Source organism: Trachypithecus francoisi, unplaced genomic scaffold, assembly GCF_009764315.1.
Source record: "Trachypithecus francoisi isolate TF-2019V2 unplaced genomic scaffold, Tfra_2.0 Lachesis_group7, whole genome shotgun sequence".
Taxonomy (NCBI): Eukaryota; Metazoa; Chordata; class Mammalia; order Primates; family Cercopithecidae; genus Trachypithecus; species Trachypithecus francoisi.
Window position 1 is genome coordinate 95,532,617 of NW_022681472.1, and position 17,653 is coordinate 95,550,269.

The following is a 17,653-nucleotide window of genomic DNA, read 5'->3' on the forward strand; positions in this document are numbered from 1 at the left end:
TCAGCCCCCTGAGGAGCTGGGACTACAGGTATACACCACCATGCCCAACTAATTCTATTTTATGTTTTGTTGTTTTTTGTTTTTTGTTTTTTTCCCCTGTAGAGACAGGGTCTCCCCATGTTGCCCAGGCTGGTCTTGAACTCCTGGCCTAGAGCGATCCTCCCACCTTGGCCTCCCAAAGTGCTGGGATTACAGGTATGAGCCACTGCTCCCAGCCAACCTGTGCTAGCACACACAGCCCGTGCGTGATAACAATCACACAGACTGGCTAATCACTGCTCCAGCTGATCCAAAACCTAGACCATGAAAAACCGCATAAAGGTTCATTCAAACTCCGACAAAACTGCCATGCACTGAAAGGCCATAATGGCTCACAACGGGTGGTTAACAAGTATTTACTGAGAACACAATACTGCGCAGGGCAGGTTTAGGAGAATGAGCAGGGAGATGAAGGGCCTGCTCTCATGGCATTGACACTCCTGTGGGAAGAGTTAGGCCTCAGCCCTGGGAAACAGCGTGCGGGTGGATGCTGGGACAAACACAAACAGTAATCGTGAGGGCTGATGGGGCTGCGTGGTGCTGCGTCAGCCAGGGCAGGTGGGCAAGGAGGTGACCTCTGGGGTGAACCCTCCATGAGAAGGGCGCCACACCAAACTGTAAAGCAGAGACAGTAGTCATAGTACAAGTCAACGTTGTGAGGTTTAAGTGCAATAACCCATTTAAAGCACTTCAGCAGTGTATTTATCATAAGTTCTCAATAAACGCTAGTTGCTATTAATATTATTATTCAATGAATATAATGTGGTTAACACACAGGCCAACCTTTGACTCTAGCTGTGACATGATTAATGATCCATCCTGTTCCACTGTTTCACTGAGAATGAGTCCTCCATTTTTTCAGATCCCTGTTGAGGTTATTTATTAAAATTACCTGCTTATGTGTCAAAATCCCCCCATTCAGGTATGACTTCCTGTACCTGAAGACTGTGTGTTACTTACTATTGCGTGCCCAGGACAGGGCCTGGCATAAGATTGGGCGCTCGGATGATGCTGACTGGTGAGGTGAGCAAGCAGAATAAGGGATGCTTCCTCCCCAATGCAAATAGCAGGGGCCCTTCCTTCTATCCTAACCTTTCTCTGTTTGCCCACTGATATTTGAAGATGCTGCTCCAAGAGTTCCGCCACTCACAGCCCTTCCTGACCTCTTCTCTCAGCACCCTGCCCTGCACAGCTGACTCCTGACCTCTTCTCTCAGCACCCTGCCCTGCACAGCCCTTCCTGACCTCTCCTCTCAGCACCCTGCCCTGCACAGCCCTTCCTGACCTCTCCTCTCAGCACCCTGCCCTGCACAGCTGACTCCTGACCTCTTCTCTCAGCACCCTGCCCTGCACAGCCCTTCCTGACCTCTTCTCTCAGCACCCTGCCCTGCACAGCCCTTCCTGACCTCTTCTCTCAGCACCCTGCTCTGCACAGCCCTTCCTGACCTCTCCTCTCAGCACCCTGCCTGCACAGCTGACTCCTGACCTCTTCTCTCAGCACCCTGCCCTGCACAGCCCTTCCTGACCTCTTCTCTCAGCACCCTGCCCTGCACAGCCTTCCTGACCTCTTCTCTCAGCACCCTGCCCTGCACAGCCCTTCCTGACCTCTCCTCTCAGCACCCTGCCCTGCACAGCCCTTCCTGACATCTCCTCTCAGCACCCTGCCCTGCACAGCTGACTCCTGACCTCTTCTCTCAGCACCCTGCCCTGCACAGCCCTTCCTGACCTCTTCTCTCAGCACCCTGCCCTGCACAGCCCTTCCTGACCTCTTCTCTCAGCACCCTGCCCTGCACAGCCTTCCTGACCTCTTCTCTCAGCACCCTGCCCTGCACAGCCCTTCCTGACCTCTTCTCTCAGCACCCTGCCCTGCACAGCCCTTCCTGACCTCTTCTCTCAGCACCCTGCCCTGCACAGCCCTTCCTGACCTCTTCTCTCAGCACCCTGCCCTGCACAGCCCTTCCTGACCTCTCTCTCTCTCAGCACCCTGCCCTGCACAGCCCTTCCTGACCTCTTCTCTCAGCACCCTGCCCTGCACAGCCCTTCCTGACCTCTCCTCTCAGCACCCTGCCCTGCACAGCTGACTCCTGACCTCTTCTCTCAGCACCCTGCCCTGCACAGCCCTTCCTGACCTCTTCTCTCAGCACCCTGCCCTGCACAGCTGACTCCTGACCTCTTCTCTCAGCACCCTGCCCTGCACAGCCCTTCCTGACCTCTCCTCTCAGCACCCTGCCCTGCACAGCTGACTCCTGACCTCTTCTCTCAGCACCCTGCCCTGCACAGCTGACTCCTGACCTCTTCTCTCAGCACCCTGCCCTGCACAGCCCTTCCTGACCTCTTCTCTCAGCACCCTGCCCTGCACAGCCCTTCCTGACCTCTTCTCTCAGCACCCTGCCCTGCACAGCCCTTCCTGACCTCTTCTCTCAGCACCCTGCCCTGCACAGCCCTTCCTGACCTCTTCTCTCAGCACCCTGCCCTGCACAGCCCTTCCTGACCTCTTCTCTCAGCACCCTGCCCTGCACAGCCCTTCCTGACCTCTTCTCTCAGCACCCTGCCCTGCACAGCCCTTCCTGACCTCTTCTCTCAGCACCCTGCCCTGCACAGCCCTTCCTGACCTCTTCTCTCAGCACCCTGCCCTGCACAGCCCTTCCTGACCTCTTCTCTCAGCACCCTGCCCTGCACACCCTTCCTGACCTCTCCTCTCAGCACCCTGCCCTGCACAGCTGACTCCTGACCTCTTCTCTCAGCACCCTGCCCTGCACAGCCCTTCCTGACCTCTTCTCTCAGCACCCTGCCCTGCACAGCTGACTCCTGACCTCTTCTCTCAGCACCCTGCCCTGCACAGCCCTTCCTGACCTCTCCTCTCAGCACCCTGCCCTGCACAGCTGACTCCTGACCTCTTCTCTCAGCACCCTGCCCTGCACAGCTGACTCCTGACCTCTTCTCTCAGCACCCTGCCCTGCACAGCCCTTCCTGACCTCTTCTCTCAGCACCCTGCCCTGCACAGCCCTTCCTGACCTCTTCTCTCAGCACCCTGCCCTGCACAGCCCTTCCTGACCTCTTCTCTCAGCACCCTGCCCTGCACAGCCCTTCCTGACCTCTTCTCTCAGCACCCTGCCCTGCACAGCCCTTCCTGACCTCTTCTCTCAGCACCCTGCCCTGCACAGCCCTTCCTGACCTCTTCTCTCAGCACCCTGCCCTGCACAGCCCTTCCTGACCTCTTCTCTCAGCACCCTGCCCTGCACAGCCCTTCCTGACCTCTTCTCTCAGCACCCTGCCCTGCACAGCCCTTCCTGACCTCTTCTCTCAGCACCCTGCCCTGCACAGCCCTTCCTGACCTCTCCTCTCAGCACCCTGCCCTGCACAGCTGACTCCTGACCTCTTCTCTCAGCACCCTGCCCTGCACAGCCCTTCCTGACCTCTTCTCAGCACCCTGCCCTGCACAGCTGACTCCTGACCTCTTCTCTCAGCACCCTGCCCTGCACAGCCCTTCCTGACCTCTTCTCTCAGCACCCTGCCCTGCACAGCCCTTCCTGACCTCTCCTCTCAGCACCCTGCCCTGCACAGCTGACTCCTGACCTCTTCTCTCAGCACCCTGCCCTGCACAGCCCTTCCTGACCTCTTCTCTCAGCACCCTGCCCTGCACAGCCCTCCTGACCTCTTCTCTCAGCACCCTGCCCTGCACAGCCCTTCCTGACCTCTTCTCTCAGCACCCTGCCCTGCACAGCTGACTCCTGACCTCTTCTCTCAGCACCCTGCCCTGCACAGCCCTTCCTGACCTCTCCTCTCAGCACCCTGCCCTGCACAGCCCTTCCTGACCTCTTCTCTCAGCACCCTGCCCTGCACAGCTGACTCCTGACCTCTTCTCTCAGCACCCTGCCCTGCACAGCCCTTCCTGACCTCTTCTCTCAGCACCCTGCCCTGCACAGCCCTTCCTGACCTCTCCTCTCAGCACCCTGCCCTGCACAGCTGACCAGTCCCTCTTCTCTCAGCACCCTGCCCTGCACAGCTGACTCCTGACCTCTTCTCTCAGCACCCTGCCCTGCACAGCCCTTCCTGACCTCTCCTCTCAGCACCCTGCCCTGCACAGCTGACTCCTGAACTCTCCTCTCAGCACCCTGCCCTGCACAGCCCTTCCTGACCTCTCCTCTCAGCACCCTGCCCTGCACAGCTGACCAGTCCCTCTTCTCTATTTCCACTGTATTTTGCACAAGTTCAGCTCATAGGAGTTATCCGGCAGGTACCATAAAAGGCATCTGTAATCTCATGTTTTTGCTTCTCTCATCGATCCTTAATTTCCTTGGGAGGCAGGTTTGGTCTTATGCATTCGAGTGTCCTTAATGCCTGGCAGGGTGCCTGATAACACAGTTGGTACTTAACACGCATGTGGATCAAGACGCACAGCTGATGAAAGGAAGCCCTCCCATGTTGTGGACATGCATACAGCTATGCAAGAGAACAGTGATGTGGTTTCTGCGATCTGCTATAAAATACTTCAACAAAAAATAAATAAAGTAAAAATAGGCCGGGCACGGTGGCTCAAGCCTGTAATCCCAGCACTTTGGGAGGCCGAGACGGGCGGATCACGAGGTCAGGAGATCGATACCATCCTGGCTAACACGGTGAAACCCCGTCTCTACTAAAAAATACAAAAAAAAAACTAGCCGGGCGAGGTGGCGGGCGCCTGTAGTCCCAGCTACTCAGGAGGCTGAGGCAGGAGAATGGCGTGAACCCGGGAGGCGGAGCTTGCAGTGAGCTGAGATCCGGACACTGCACTCCAGCCTGGGCGACAGAGCGAGACTCCGTCTCAAAAAAAATAAATAAATAAATAAAGCCAGTGTGGTCAAATCTTGATAATGATTTAATCTGGGCAACGGACTCATTATTCTATTCTATCCTCTCTAATTTGTATAAATTTAAAGTATTTCTTCATAACTTCTCATTGAAATCCTTGGAGCTGACCCTATACACACTTAAAAAAATAAAAATAAAGAAAACACTACTTTATGTCTCAGTAGTTTATCTTCGTGACATCTTTTGGAATATAAAATGGTAGTACTTCTCATACAACTGCAGGAAAGGAGAGAGAGACGAGTCCCTGCAATATTCCATATTGTCAAAAGAAGCCAAGACCAAATGCCAAAATGAAGAAGAGATTTTTTTAAAGATTATGAAGCTGAAATCAATGTCATGACTAACCTAGCCATGAATTCAGAAAGACCCAATTTAACTAATCTCAACACTACCATATCTAGAAGGTTTTCTCACATAGGAATTGGGCAAATATCACTTTGCTGATTCTTTTAAAAATAGATAATGATCCAGTTCCTACCACGGGCGATTGTGAGTAAGACCGAGTATAAATGTTCTTAACAGTAAATAGTGTACAAGCCATAATTTCTACGTGGCTCAAAGTGCTCTCCCTATAAAATGTGAATTATTTCTGAAAACAGATTTGCAGCATATGACCCAGTGATAAAATTTTCAATACTCTTGTAATCAAAAAGTTCACCAATTTGGAGGTTTATTATATATATGAACTATTGCCTTTTAGCAAATCCATCTGCCTTAGCAGTCTCTTTCTTTCATAAGAGTTCCTGGGCAAAATTTAATCCCTCATCCAGGAAAAGGCTTGAGCAAAAGGCATGATCAAAAATCTTCATATACAGCAACACAAATAAGATTTAAATGATACTAAGCGGCCCCTTAAGCCAGCAAATACACACAGCACACATCAGTGTTCCTACCTCGACTGTCTATAACCAGTTAGTGCAAACGTTCATTTCAAGAAAAAGACAGAATACATTTTAGGACCTGAGAATACAGACAATTTGCCTTTTATTCACAGGTACAGGGTGTTAGTAGATTTCCATTAAATTCTCTGGGAGCTATTTAAAGCAGTCCAGAGCCACAGGGGAGATGGGGTTTAAAGTGACTTTTGTGTTTTGTTAAACACACAGTCAACTGACATTTATCATTTTTACATTATTTAATCTCAGCCAGTCACCTTCTTTCTCTAGCCTCTTTCACAAAATAATGGCAAATGTCTCCTCCTGACACAGATTTTTTTTGTTTTTTTGAGACGGAGTTTCACTCTTGTTGCCCAGGCTGGAGTGCAATGCCACGATCTCGGTTCACCGCAACTTCCGCCTCCCGGGTTCAAGTATTTCTCCTGCCTCAGCCTCCCCAGTAGCTGGGATTACAGGTGTGTACCACCATGCCCAGCTAGTAGAGACGGGGTTTCACCATATTAGCCAGACTTGTCTTGAACTCCTGACCTCAGGTGACCCGCCTGCCTCAGCCTCCCAAAGTGCTGGGATTACAGGCGTCAGCCACTGCTCCCAGCCCCAAACATTTTTCAGATTTACTTACAAATCATAAGAAGTGTTACAAGAAAGAACAAGAGAATTCAATGAAAAGAGAAAAATAACAGCGTTTGATGAAAGAGAAAAATAAAACAGTTCCACTTAAGACTGAAAGGACCACTGAGGACCTCTCTGAAGAAATGGCATCCAGCTGTGACCTGAGGATGACTGGGAGTGAGGCAGGAAGAATAGGGAAGAGCATCCCGAAGGAGGCAGGAGGCATCAGAAGAGCTCAGACGGATGCAGTCTTAAATGTTATAGATAACTGGCCCCAGGACAGGAAAAAAGGAAAATGAAGGCAACTCCTAAGACAACTTGCACAGAGCTCAGGAGGCTTGCTTTTACCCTGAAGCCAGCCTGGAGTTATATTCAAAGGATGCAAAAAAAAAAAAAAAAAGGAACTGAAAAGCAATTTAAATCTTGCCTGAAGTCTCTCAAAAGCAAAGCAAATGGGGATTCCATTCACAAGTGCACATCGAAATCTATTAAAACACACCTTCTCTTCGCTCTACAAAGCAGTAGTGTGATTGCTTTAAAAACTCTTTCTTCTTCCTAAACACTACTCCTTCCCAATCAAATTTCTCCAGAATCCAGCCTAAATGAGCTTAGACACCCAACTCTCCCCTGCTGAGACTCTGGGATCTAATCTCTCCTCCTCCACCAGTAACTCTTAGCACTTTTTTTTTCTTTTTTTTTGAGATGGAGTCTCGCTCTGTCACCCCAGCTCGAGTGCAGTGGTACATTCTCGGCTCACTGCAACCCCTCCACCTCCCAGGTTCAAGCGATTCTCCTGCCTCTGCCTCCTGAGTAGCCAGGATTACAGGCATGGGCCACTACACCCGGCTAATTTGTATTTTTTTAGTACAGACAGGGTTTCATTGTGTTGGCCAGGCTAGTCTCGAACTCCTGACCTCAAGTGATCCACCCATCTCAACCTCCCAAAGTGCTGGGATTACAGGCATGAGCCACCACACCTGGCCACTCTTAGCCTTTTAAAATGTAAATCCTACAAGTTTTAGGGCTTGTCCAGTTATTTTGTCCAAAATTAACTGTGCTGCTAGGGCAGGCCCCTCCCTGGCCCTCATCCGCAACCAAAGGCCAGGGAGGGCCTGCCCTAGCAACACACACTTCTTCTGGGGGAGCCAGGGAGGGACAGGCCTTGCAAACCCCGTTCACGCTGTCCTCAGGGGATGCTATGGGAAGCACACTAGACTTGACCAAAGATCTCATTCGACTAACCGCCACTAACATTTGCTGAGCACTGTCCAAAGCACCTCCCAAGGACTGACCAATTCAATCCTTACAACCTCCACCAGTAAACTAGTGTAAACCAGTGCCTCACTTATGGATGAGAAAGTGGGCACACAGGACTCAGGGACACGGCCAGCGTCCCACAGCTGGTCAGTAATGGCATCCTGCGCTCTCACCAGCTGTGCGACCTAAGGAGTAACACTGAGCCCTGCCTGCCCTGGCCCCTCACATGGCACGTGGAACGTGCGGTCTCCACTTACCAGGCTGTAAGAAACGAGGTTACGCATGTGAAACCATTTACCACGAGGCCACAGCTAGCCTTGGCGTGGATTAGAAAGATACACCCCGTAGGCAAACACAGCCTGCAGGCACCAGGCTTAGCAAGGCATGCCCAGAAAGTCCCTGTGGGAGGCAACAGCGCCCCTTCGTCTGAGTGCACCCCCAGCTGTGAGCCACAGATGGCTGGCAAGCACGGCCCAGCACCCCACACAGGCCACAACTGCACGGCGACCCGGCCCAGCACAGCAGCTGCTCCAGGTATGTCACCTAAAATACCGAGAAACAGCGAAGAAAATGTGAACAATCACCTTTTCTGAACAATCAATTTTCTGTAACATCTAATAAGGACAGTTTATTTCAACTTTTAAGTTCAGGGGTACAAGTGAAGGTTTGCTACACTGGTAAACTTGTGTCGTAGGGGTTTATTGTACAGATTAGTTTGTGACCCAGGTATTAACCCTAGTACCCATTAGTTATTTGTCCTGATCCTTTCCCTCCTCCTACCCTTCACCCTCCAAAAGGCACCAGTGTATGTTATTCCCCTCTATGTGTCCATGTGTTCTCATCCTTTAGCTCCCACTTATAAGTGAGAACATGTGGTATTCGGTTTTCTGTTCCTGCATTCGTTTGGTATGAATAACGGCCTCCAGTTCCATCCATGTCCCTGCAAACAACATGGTCTCATTCTTTTTATGGCTGCATAGTATTCCATAGTGTATATGTAGCACATTTTCTTTATCCAGTCTATCACTGATGGGCATTTAGGTTGATACCATGTCTTTGCTATTGTAAATAGTCCTGCAATGAATGTATGCGTACATGTGTCTTTATAATAGAATGATTTAAAGAAATATAAATCATACTATTATAAAATTTTTTTAATAAATAAAAATATCCCTAATTTCGAGGCTTACTATAAAGCCATAGTACTCTGGCCGGGCGCGGTGGCTCAAGCCTGTAATCCCAGCACTTTGGGAGGCCGAGACGGGTGGATCACGAGGTCAGGAGATCAAGACCATCCTGGCTAACACCGTGAAACCCCGTCTCTACTAAAAAATACAAAAAACTAGCCAGGCGAGGTGGCGGGCGCCTGTAGTCCCAGCTACTCGGGAGGCTGAGGCAGGAGAATGGCGTCAACCTGGGAGGCGGAGCTTGCAGTGAGCTGAGATCCGGCCACTGCACTCCAGCCTGGGTGAGAGAGCGAGACTCCGTCTCAAAAAAAAAAAAAAAAAAAAAAAGCCATAGTACTCAAGATAGTGTGGTACTGGTGAAAGAACAGACAAATAGGTCAATGGAGCAGAAGAGATAGCCCAGAAATAGAACCTCAAGTATAGTCAACTGGTCTTTTTCCAAAGCAGCAAAGACAATCAATGGAGCAAAGACAGTCTTTTCAATAAATGGTGCTGAAATAACTGGACATCCACAAGCAAAAAAAGTAACTCTAGACACAGACCTTACACTCTTCACAAAAATTAACTCAAAGCGGATCATAAACCCAAATGAAGAATGAGAAAATACAAACTTCCCAGAAGTTAACACGAGAGAAAATCTTGGTGACCTTAGGTATACTAATGACTCTTTGGATATAACACCCAAGGTATAACCCATCAAAGAAAGAATTGATAAGCCAGACTGCATTAAAATTTAAAACTTCTGCTCTGCAAAAGACATACCAAGAGAATGAGAAAACAAGACACAGACTGGGAAAAAATATTTGCAAAAGACACAACTGATAAAGGACTGTCATCCGAATCATACAAAAAACTCTTCAAGTCAACAGCAAGGAAACAAACAAACCAATTAAAAAGGAGGCAAAAGATCTGAACAGACATCTCACCAAAGAAGGTATCCAGATGGCAAATAAGCATAAGAAAAATGCTGAATATCACATGTCATCAGGAAATTGCAAAGTAAAGCAATGAGACACCACTACACACCTATTAGAATGGCCAAAATCTAACACTGACAACCCCAAATGCTGGCAAGGATGTGGAGCAACAGGAACTCTCATTCATTGCTGAAGGGGATGCAAAATGGTTCAGCCATTGTGGAAGACAGTTTGGTGGGTTCTTACAAAAGTAAACATATTTTTACCATATCATCCAGGAACCATGCTCCTTGATATTTACCCAAATGAGCTGAAAACTTATGTCCACACAAAAACTTGCACACAAATGTTTATGGCTGCTTTACAGTTGCCAAAACTTGCAAGCAACCAAGTTGTCAACCAAGATTCATTAGATGAATGTATAAATAACTGTGACATATTCTGATAGTAGAATATTATTCAGCACTATAAAGAAATGAGCTATCAAGTTGAGAAAAGACATGAAGGAAACTTAAATGTATATTACTAAGAGAAAGAAGCCAATTTGAAAAGGCTACATACATATTGTATGATTCCAACTATATGACATTCTGGGAAAGGCAAAACCATGGAGACAGTAAAAGGGTCAGGGGTTGCCAGAAGGTAATAGGGAGGGACGGATGAGAAGACAGAGCACAAAGGATTTTCAGGGCAGGGAAACTTCTCTGTTTGATATCATAATGGTGGGTACTCGTCACTACACATGTGTCAAAACCCACAGAATGTACACCACCAAGAGTGAACTCTAATGTAAACTATGAACTTTGGGTGACGATGATGTGTCAACATAGGTTAATCAACTGCAACAAATGTACCACCCTGGTATGGGGTGTTGACACTGGGGAAGTCTGTGCGTCTGCAAGGGCAGGAGGTAAGTGGGTCATCAGCCTCAATGCACACATCCTCATGGTCCATCTAAAGGTGCCAATCATGAAACAAGGGCTGGGGAGACAGGTTCCATCCCATCCCTCCAGGGAATACAGAGGAAAAAGAAATTAGAGAAAGGAGGGCAAGTAAAGAAAAACTGTTATAAACCTCATCTCAGAGTGCACCTTATCCATCTTTGTGTATGACCTCATCAGGTCTCCTCTATTCTGCACCCCGTCATGGTTTTTAGGGTTTCTTTAAACATGGGGCTTGACATCTGTCCATGCTGGATGTGCTGATGATTGGACTCATACTGTTAGCAGAGTTCATTTTGAACGTGGATTTTATCACTTGCTTTTGTCTTAGCTATTGGTGATGATGCTGAGTGCAAGAGGTCAAGAGCAGAGTTCAGGACCCTCTCCAGCAGGCCTTCTCTTCTGCAGGGACGTCTTGGTTCTTGCTTTATGCTGGACACCATTCACATGTTGAGGGTGAACACACAAACTCCCTGCCAGATCTCAGCCATCTCACCCGAGCACACAGCGCAACAGGCTTTTATCACTCGCCCAGAGTGGTCATGAGCACTCCGCCTGCCCCTGTGGCTCCAGAGAGGCAGGATCTCTTAGGCTCTAAAGACAAAAACCCACAAAAATTGGGGATTCATATGGGGAACTGGATGGGACTTGGGGGATTTTCAACCATGAACACATCTGCTTGCACGCAGGGCCTCAGCTTTTCCTGGCATAGCTTCAGGCCAGACCACAGCAATCAAGAGCAGAAGTGCCCTCCCCAGACTGCAAAAGCTCCCCTCAGGTCTAGTTCTCTTCCCTGAAGAGAAATAAGAGGCTAAAGCGCTGCGTACACTCCATCCCCAGCCTCCCTTCACTCCCCTTCACTGCCCGCCTGACTCTCCTCCCGCTATATTACTCACTCAATCTGCGTTTTCTCTTCCAAACCCAGTGCCCTCCTTTTAAATGAGGCAGGAGGATCACTTCAGCCCAAAAGTTTGAGGCCAGCCTGGGCAGCATAGCGAGACCTCATCTCTAAAAAATAAAAATAAATAAATGATTTCCGATATCACAGTGTTCTCAGCCACGGATTTCTTTTTTTCTTTTCTTTTTTTTTTTTTTTGAGACGGAGTCTCGCTCTGTCGCCCGGGCTGGAGTGCAGTGGCCGGATCTCAGCTCACTGCAAGCTCCGCCTCCCGGGTTCCCGCCATTCTCCTGCCTCAGCCTCCTGAGTAGCTGGGACTACAGGCGCCGCCACCTCGCCCAGCTAGTTTTTTGTAATTTTTAGTAGAGACGGGGTTTCACCGTGTTAGCCAGGATGGTCTCGATCTCCTGACCTCGTGATCCGCCCGTCTCACCCTCCCAAAGTGCTGGGATTACAGGCTTGAGCCACCGCGCCCGGCCTCAGCCACGGATTTCGCAAAGTATAGCTGTCATGCCAAATCTGGCCACCACGTACTAATGTAAACACTGTTTCGTGGTTTACATGCTGTCCACGGCTGCTTTCACACCACAACAGCAGGGTCAAGTCATTTCCGCGGACGCCGTGTGGCCCATAAAGCCTGAAACATTGACTATCTGGCCCTTTACAGAGGACGTTTGCTGACCCCGGCTCAAAGCCAATCAGAATGCATCCTGAGAATCAGATTTGAGGTTCTATCAAATATAGGTGTTGCCTTGGGAAGATGGTTGAACAGTAAGAAGTCTGGGGAGTGTGACTTAGGAGTGACTATCACAGCAACCACAGACACGTAAGTTAGAAGCAGGTTCTAGAAGGACCTGAGAGCTCTGTGCAAACACCGGGAAGCTGTCACATGTGAGAGGCACCTGTTTATTTCCACTGTAGTGGGCAGAAACTGTCTCCTTTGCCATTGCATCACTCACCCAACACACCGCATGGCATGGGGACAGGAGTATAATGAATTACCTGTTGAATCAATGTATAAAAAAGTCCAATAGATATGTCTTCAGAAACTCTAGTAGGTGAAAGTAAGGATAAATTCAATGTTGGGGAGAGCCCTAACTATCAGAATTATCCAAAAGCAGAAGTGGATTCATCATGAAGCCATGAGCACCTCCAGTCAGCAGAGGCCAGTGAAATGGATGCACATGACCACATAAAAAAGATGCTGAAGAAGCCGGGTGCTGTCGCTCACGCCTGTAATCCCAGCACTTTGGTAAGCCAAGGCAGGGAGATCACCTGAGGTCAGGAGTTCGAGACCATCCTGGCCAACATGGTAAAACCCCGTCTCTACTAAAAATACAAAAATTAGCTGGGCATGGTGGCGGGTGCCTGTAATCCCAGCTTCTCAAGAGGCTGAGGCAGGAGAATCACTTGAACCCGGGAGGCGGAGGTTGCAGTGAGCCAAGATCGTGCCATTGCACTCCAGCCTGGGCAACAAGAGTGAAAGTCTGTCTCAGAAAAAAAAAAAAAAAGATGCTGAAGAACCCACTTTTGCCGCGATGGGAAAGGAACCTGGACGACATCTCAGTGGTTTCCTGTTGGAAGCCTATACCTTCACTAGCTCTAGGCTTGAACCGAAGAAAAGTGCTGTATGTTCCCTATCTAAAAGCAACCCTCAAAAACGTTTTCTTTGATTTGTTTTTTGGTTTTTTGTTTTGTTTTGTTTTGTTTTGAGACAAGGTCTTTCTCTGTCACCCAGGCTGGAGTGCAGTTGCGCGATCCCAGCTCATTACAACCTCTGCCTCCCAGGTTCAAGCAATTCTCTTGCCTCCGCCTCCTGAGCAGCTGAGACTACAAGCACGTGCCACCATACCCAGCTAATTTTTGTATTTTTTGGTAGAGACAGCGTTTTACCGTGTTGGCCAGGCTGGTCACGAACTTCTGACCTCAAGTGATCCACCCGCCCTGGTCTCCCAAAGTGCTAGGGATTACGGGAGTGAGCCACCACACCTGGCCCCAAAAAATGTTTTTTCTCCTTCTAATCAGACTTTGTCTAATACTGGGCATTATCCTTGTACATATTTGTTATTAGATTGATAGCTTTATTTTTAATACCTATTACCCTGCATTAATATTTCACAACAAGAATTTACTGCTGAATGCATAGCTCTGGTAGACACATATACCCAAGGATATTTATTCTGGGTTCTTTGATTTGTGCTAACCTAACTAAATCTCATGAGTAAAATTCATTAGGTATTTCCAGTGTTTGATGATGATACACCATGCCAATGAACTCAAAGGCAAGAAATGACTCCCACTGATAAAGATTCAAGAATTCGAACCCCAAGGCAAAGCACCAGTACTTTTTCCTATAATCTGATGAGAGTAGGCACCCAGCTCCAGGGCAGGGATCGACTCATTCTGGAGCCACCAGCACCAACCACAATGTCTGCCACTCAGGGCAGGGGCTGAAACAACATGGGATTATCTGACAGAAAGCAACACCTCAGCGCCACCAAGGGGACTCCAGTACCTCTGCTGAAATCTTTGGGATCCAGTGACAGACTGTAGCCGGGGAGCGTCTCCAGGAGGAGTTTGTAGCAGGCTCTCCACCCAGGCTCTGCGATGCTCGGGGCCACGCACTGCATAGCGGCCACGCGCTTGAAGAACGCAGACTTGCGATGGAAGCCGATCAGCTCGTAGAGCTCGGAGAGGACGCTATAGCGCTGAATTTTCTCCTCCTCAGAAAGCTGAAGCACAGAGAGAAAGTAAAAAGCTTTTGAAAGAAACGTATAAGTGAAAAAAAGAAGCACACATTAAAAATATTTCTTCATAAAACAAAGACCTGAGGAGACATCAAGGAGAGGGAATGCCTGGTGAGCAGTGCAGGGCACAGGCCCCAGGGCAGCGCCAGGTGGCTTGAGACCTTCCCCAGCCATGGCTGCAGGTGCAGCCCGTCCTCCTGCTAATAAAGCCCAGATTGTCTGCTACAAAGGTACTTGCTACAAATCTGAGACCTCTACTTTAAGTTCCTTTACAAAAGAAAAGAAAAGGAACAAGAGTTCATCTACACAACAAGATTTTATCAAGGTCTTTCATCAAACACAAAAACTCCTAAAACACAAGAAGACACAGAACCATGTAACTGGGTAATAAATTGCTAATAATACCATTGAAATTAGACTTAAGACTTCAGGGTTTACAAAAAGTTTTCTTTCATCCAAGACCCAACTGAATGCTCCCAACAACCCTGTAGTGGAGCAATCAGAACTTTTGTTTCTTTTTTTTTTTTGAGACAGAGTCTCACTCTGTCGCTCAGGCTGGAGTGCAGTGGTGCGATCTAGGCTCACTGCAACCTCTGCCTCCCAGGTTCAAGCAATTCTCCTGCCTCATCCTCCTGTGTAGCTGAGATTACAGGCACCTACCCCCATGACTGGCTAATTTTTGTTTTCAGTAGAGACGGGATTTCACCATGTTAACCAGGCTGGTCTCAAACTCCTGACCTCAAGTGATCTGCCGGCCTCAGCCTCCCACAGTGCTGGGATTACAGGTGTGAGCCACCGTGCCCAGCTGACAACTTCTGTTTCTTTAGCACCTACTGTATGGCAGCAGACTTTAGCACCTACTGTATGGCAGCAGACTTAACATACCTGATTTACTCAATACAACCATCCCGTGAGCTGGCATATAAGGACATTAACAGCTCAAGGACACATGAATCACTGGTGCAAAATCACACAGCCAAGAAGTATCAGGGACAAGACCTGACTCTGGGCCTGGGCCCTCTTCACCGCACAGCTGCCTTCAGAGAAGAAGGCAGGCAGAGCCCACTCTGCTGCTCCAGGAGCACTGCTCCAGGAGGGAAGCGCTTCTCTCCCTCCTCTGCCCTGGATGATGAATGTTTCCCTGATGTTTCTGTGAGTACAGAGCCTTAGCTTGAACGCCCTTCCAACTTGGGCCTCCACACCCTCCCTCCATCCCCTCTCCTCTGCATTCACTGCCATGGCCTCGCTGGGGCCCTCCTCAGCCCTCATCTGGAAGAGGAATCGGCATCATCTTCGTACCACCTCTCCACCTTCCTTCACCTGTCCATACACTCCTGCCAGACTAAGGCTCCTGAGACATGGCTCAGAGCCCATCACCCCAGCCACGGTTTGAGTGTTTGTGCCTCCCCAAAATTCACACGTTGAAAGCCTAGCCCCCAAGGTGATGGAATTAGGAGGTGCGGACTTTACAAAGTGATTGGGTCGGGGGGTGAAGCACTTACGAATGGAATTAGTGTCCTTATAAGAAGAGACCCTAAAGAGCTAGCTCACCTCTTCCACCATGTGAGAACACAGAGAAAAGATGGCGGTCTACGAACAAGCAAGTGGGCCCTCCCCAGACACCAAACCTGCTGGCAGCTGATCATGGCCTTCTAGCCTCCAGAACTGTGCACAGTACATTTCTATTGTTTATCAGCCACCTAGTCTGTGGCATTTTGTGACAGCAGCCTCATCGGACTAAGACAATCCCCATCTTGAAACCACTAGACCCCTCCAGGACTGTAAAATGGAGCCAAATGCCTTCACGGGCATGCCGGGCCCTCCTCAGTCAGGCCCAACCTGCTCTGGGAATTCGAGGCCCCACTGCCTACCTATGACCTCACCAAACTGAACAACTTTAACTCATTTGTCTGCTCATTCCGTCAACACATATTTACTGAACCCCTACTCTGTGCCAGCCACTCTGTGGCAGGGGATACAGCGGTGAACAAACAGGCTAAGACCCCTACCCTGGGGGCCTCCATGCTAATGACGGGTGAATCTCCTGGCTTAGAATCAGTGGGGAGGACGACAATAAATCAATGAACAAAGACACAAAATAGCTGCTCTAAGTCCAATGAAATACACTTTGACATAGAATCATGGGTGGAAGCGTATGAGGTGGAGTGCACTAGGGGACGCCGCCGGGACGCACAGGCTCTCTGCTCCTGCGCTCCCTCCACAGCCAAGTCTGACTCTCCCTTTGGAGCCTCGGTTCCAAGGCCACCCTCTCCAAGAAGCTCATCCTCACACCCTTCAGCTGGAAGCTGCCGCTTCTTTCCCTAAATTCTTCTATCCATGCTGGGCTCCATAATGTCCTTTCTGTGTCTCCCGTACTATTTATGTACATGCCACATCTCTGCCACCCCCACTTTTCCTAGAGTGAAAGCTCATGCCGACGCCGACGACGTGTGAGAATCACCATTGCTCCACCTGCTCACCAGCATATGAGGATATCAGTCTTTTTTATTTTAGATGTTCTGGTGGCTTTAACTTCCATTTCCCTGAAAAGTAATGATGTTGAACCTTTTTCATATGATTACTGGCTACTGGTATATCTTCTTTTGTGAAGTGCTTGTTCAAATCTTCTGACAGGTTTTAAAATTAGATTGTTTGTTTTATTACTGAGTCGTAGGAGTTCTGTATATATTCTGAATGCAAGTCCTTAGTTATACATGTTTTGCAAATATTTCCTCCCAGTCTGTTGCCAATTTATTTTCCTAAGGGAGTCTTAATAAGCGAAAGCATTTCACTGTGATGTTGCTCAATTTATCAGTTTTCTCTTCTATAGTTAGTACCCTTCTATGTCCTAATCTTAGATAACCTTTGCCCGAGGTCACAAAGATATCCTATGTTTTCATCTAGAAGTTGTTGTCTAGGTCTATGGTCCATGAATATTCAAATTTGAGTAGGACATGGCCTGTCCCTTTCCAGGAGTGCACAGTACAGCAGCAAACAGAGGCCCCAGTGCTGGAGGACAGCATCCAGGGAGGAGGTGGAGGAGGTCTGTAAAAAGGAGGCAGGGGTTGGCCGGGCGCAGTGGCACACACCTGTAATCCCAGCACTTTGGGAGGCCAAGGCAGGCAGACCACCTGACGTTAGGAGTTCCAGACCAGCCTGACCAACATGGAGAAACCCCGTCTCCACTAAAAAATACAAAATTAACCAGGTGTGGTGGCGCATGCCTGTAATCCCAGCTACTTGGGAGACTGAAGCAGGAGAATTGCTTGAACCCGGGAGGCAGAGGTTGCAGTGAGCAGAGATCGTGCC

General features: G+C 49.0%; 1 protein-coding gene across 1 annotated transcript in view; it reads right to left on the reverse strand.

The window, feature by feature from the left end:
* The window catches only part of TRAPPC9 (trafficking protein particle complex 9), a 705,809-nt gene that overhangs the window by 632,572 nt on the left and 55,584 nt on the right, over positions 1 to 17,653 (reverse strand). The window contains exon 6 of the mRNA XM_033202702.1: positions 14,113 to 14,329. Within this exon, the coding sequence (XP_033058593.1) occupies positions 14,113 to 14,329 (217 nt within the window). The remainder of the gene's footprint in view (positions 1 to 14,112; positions 14,330 to 17,653) is intronic.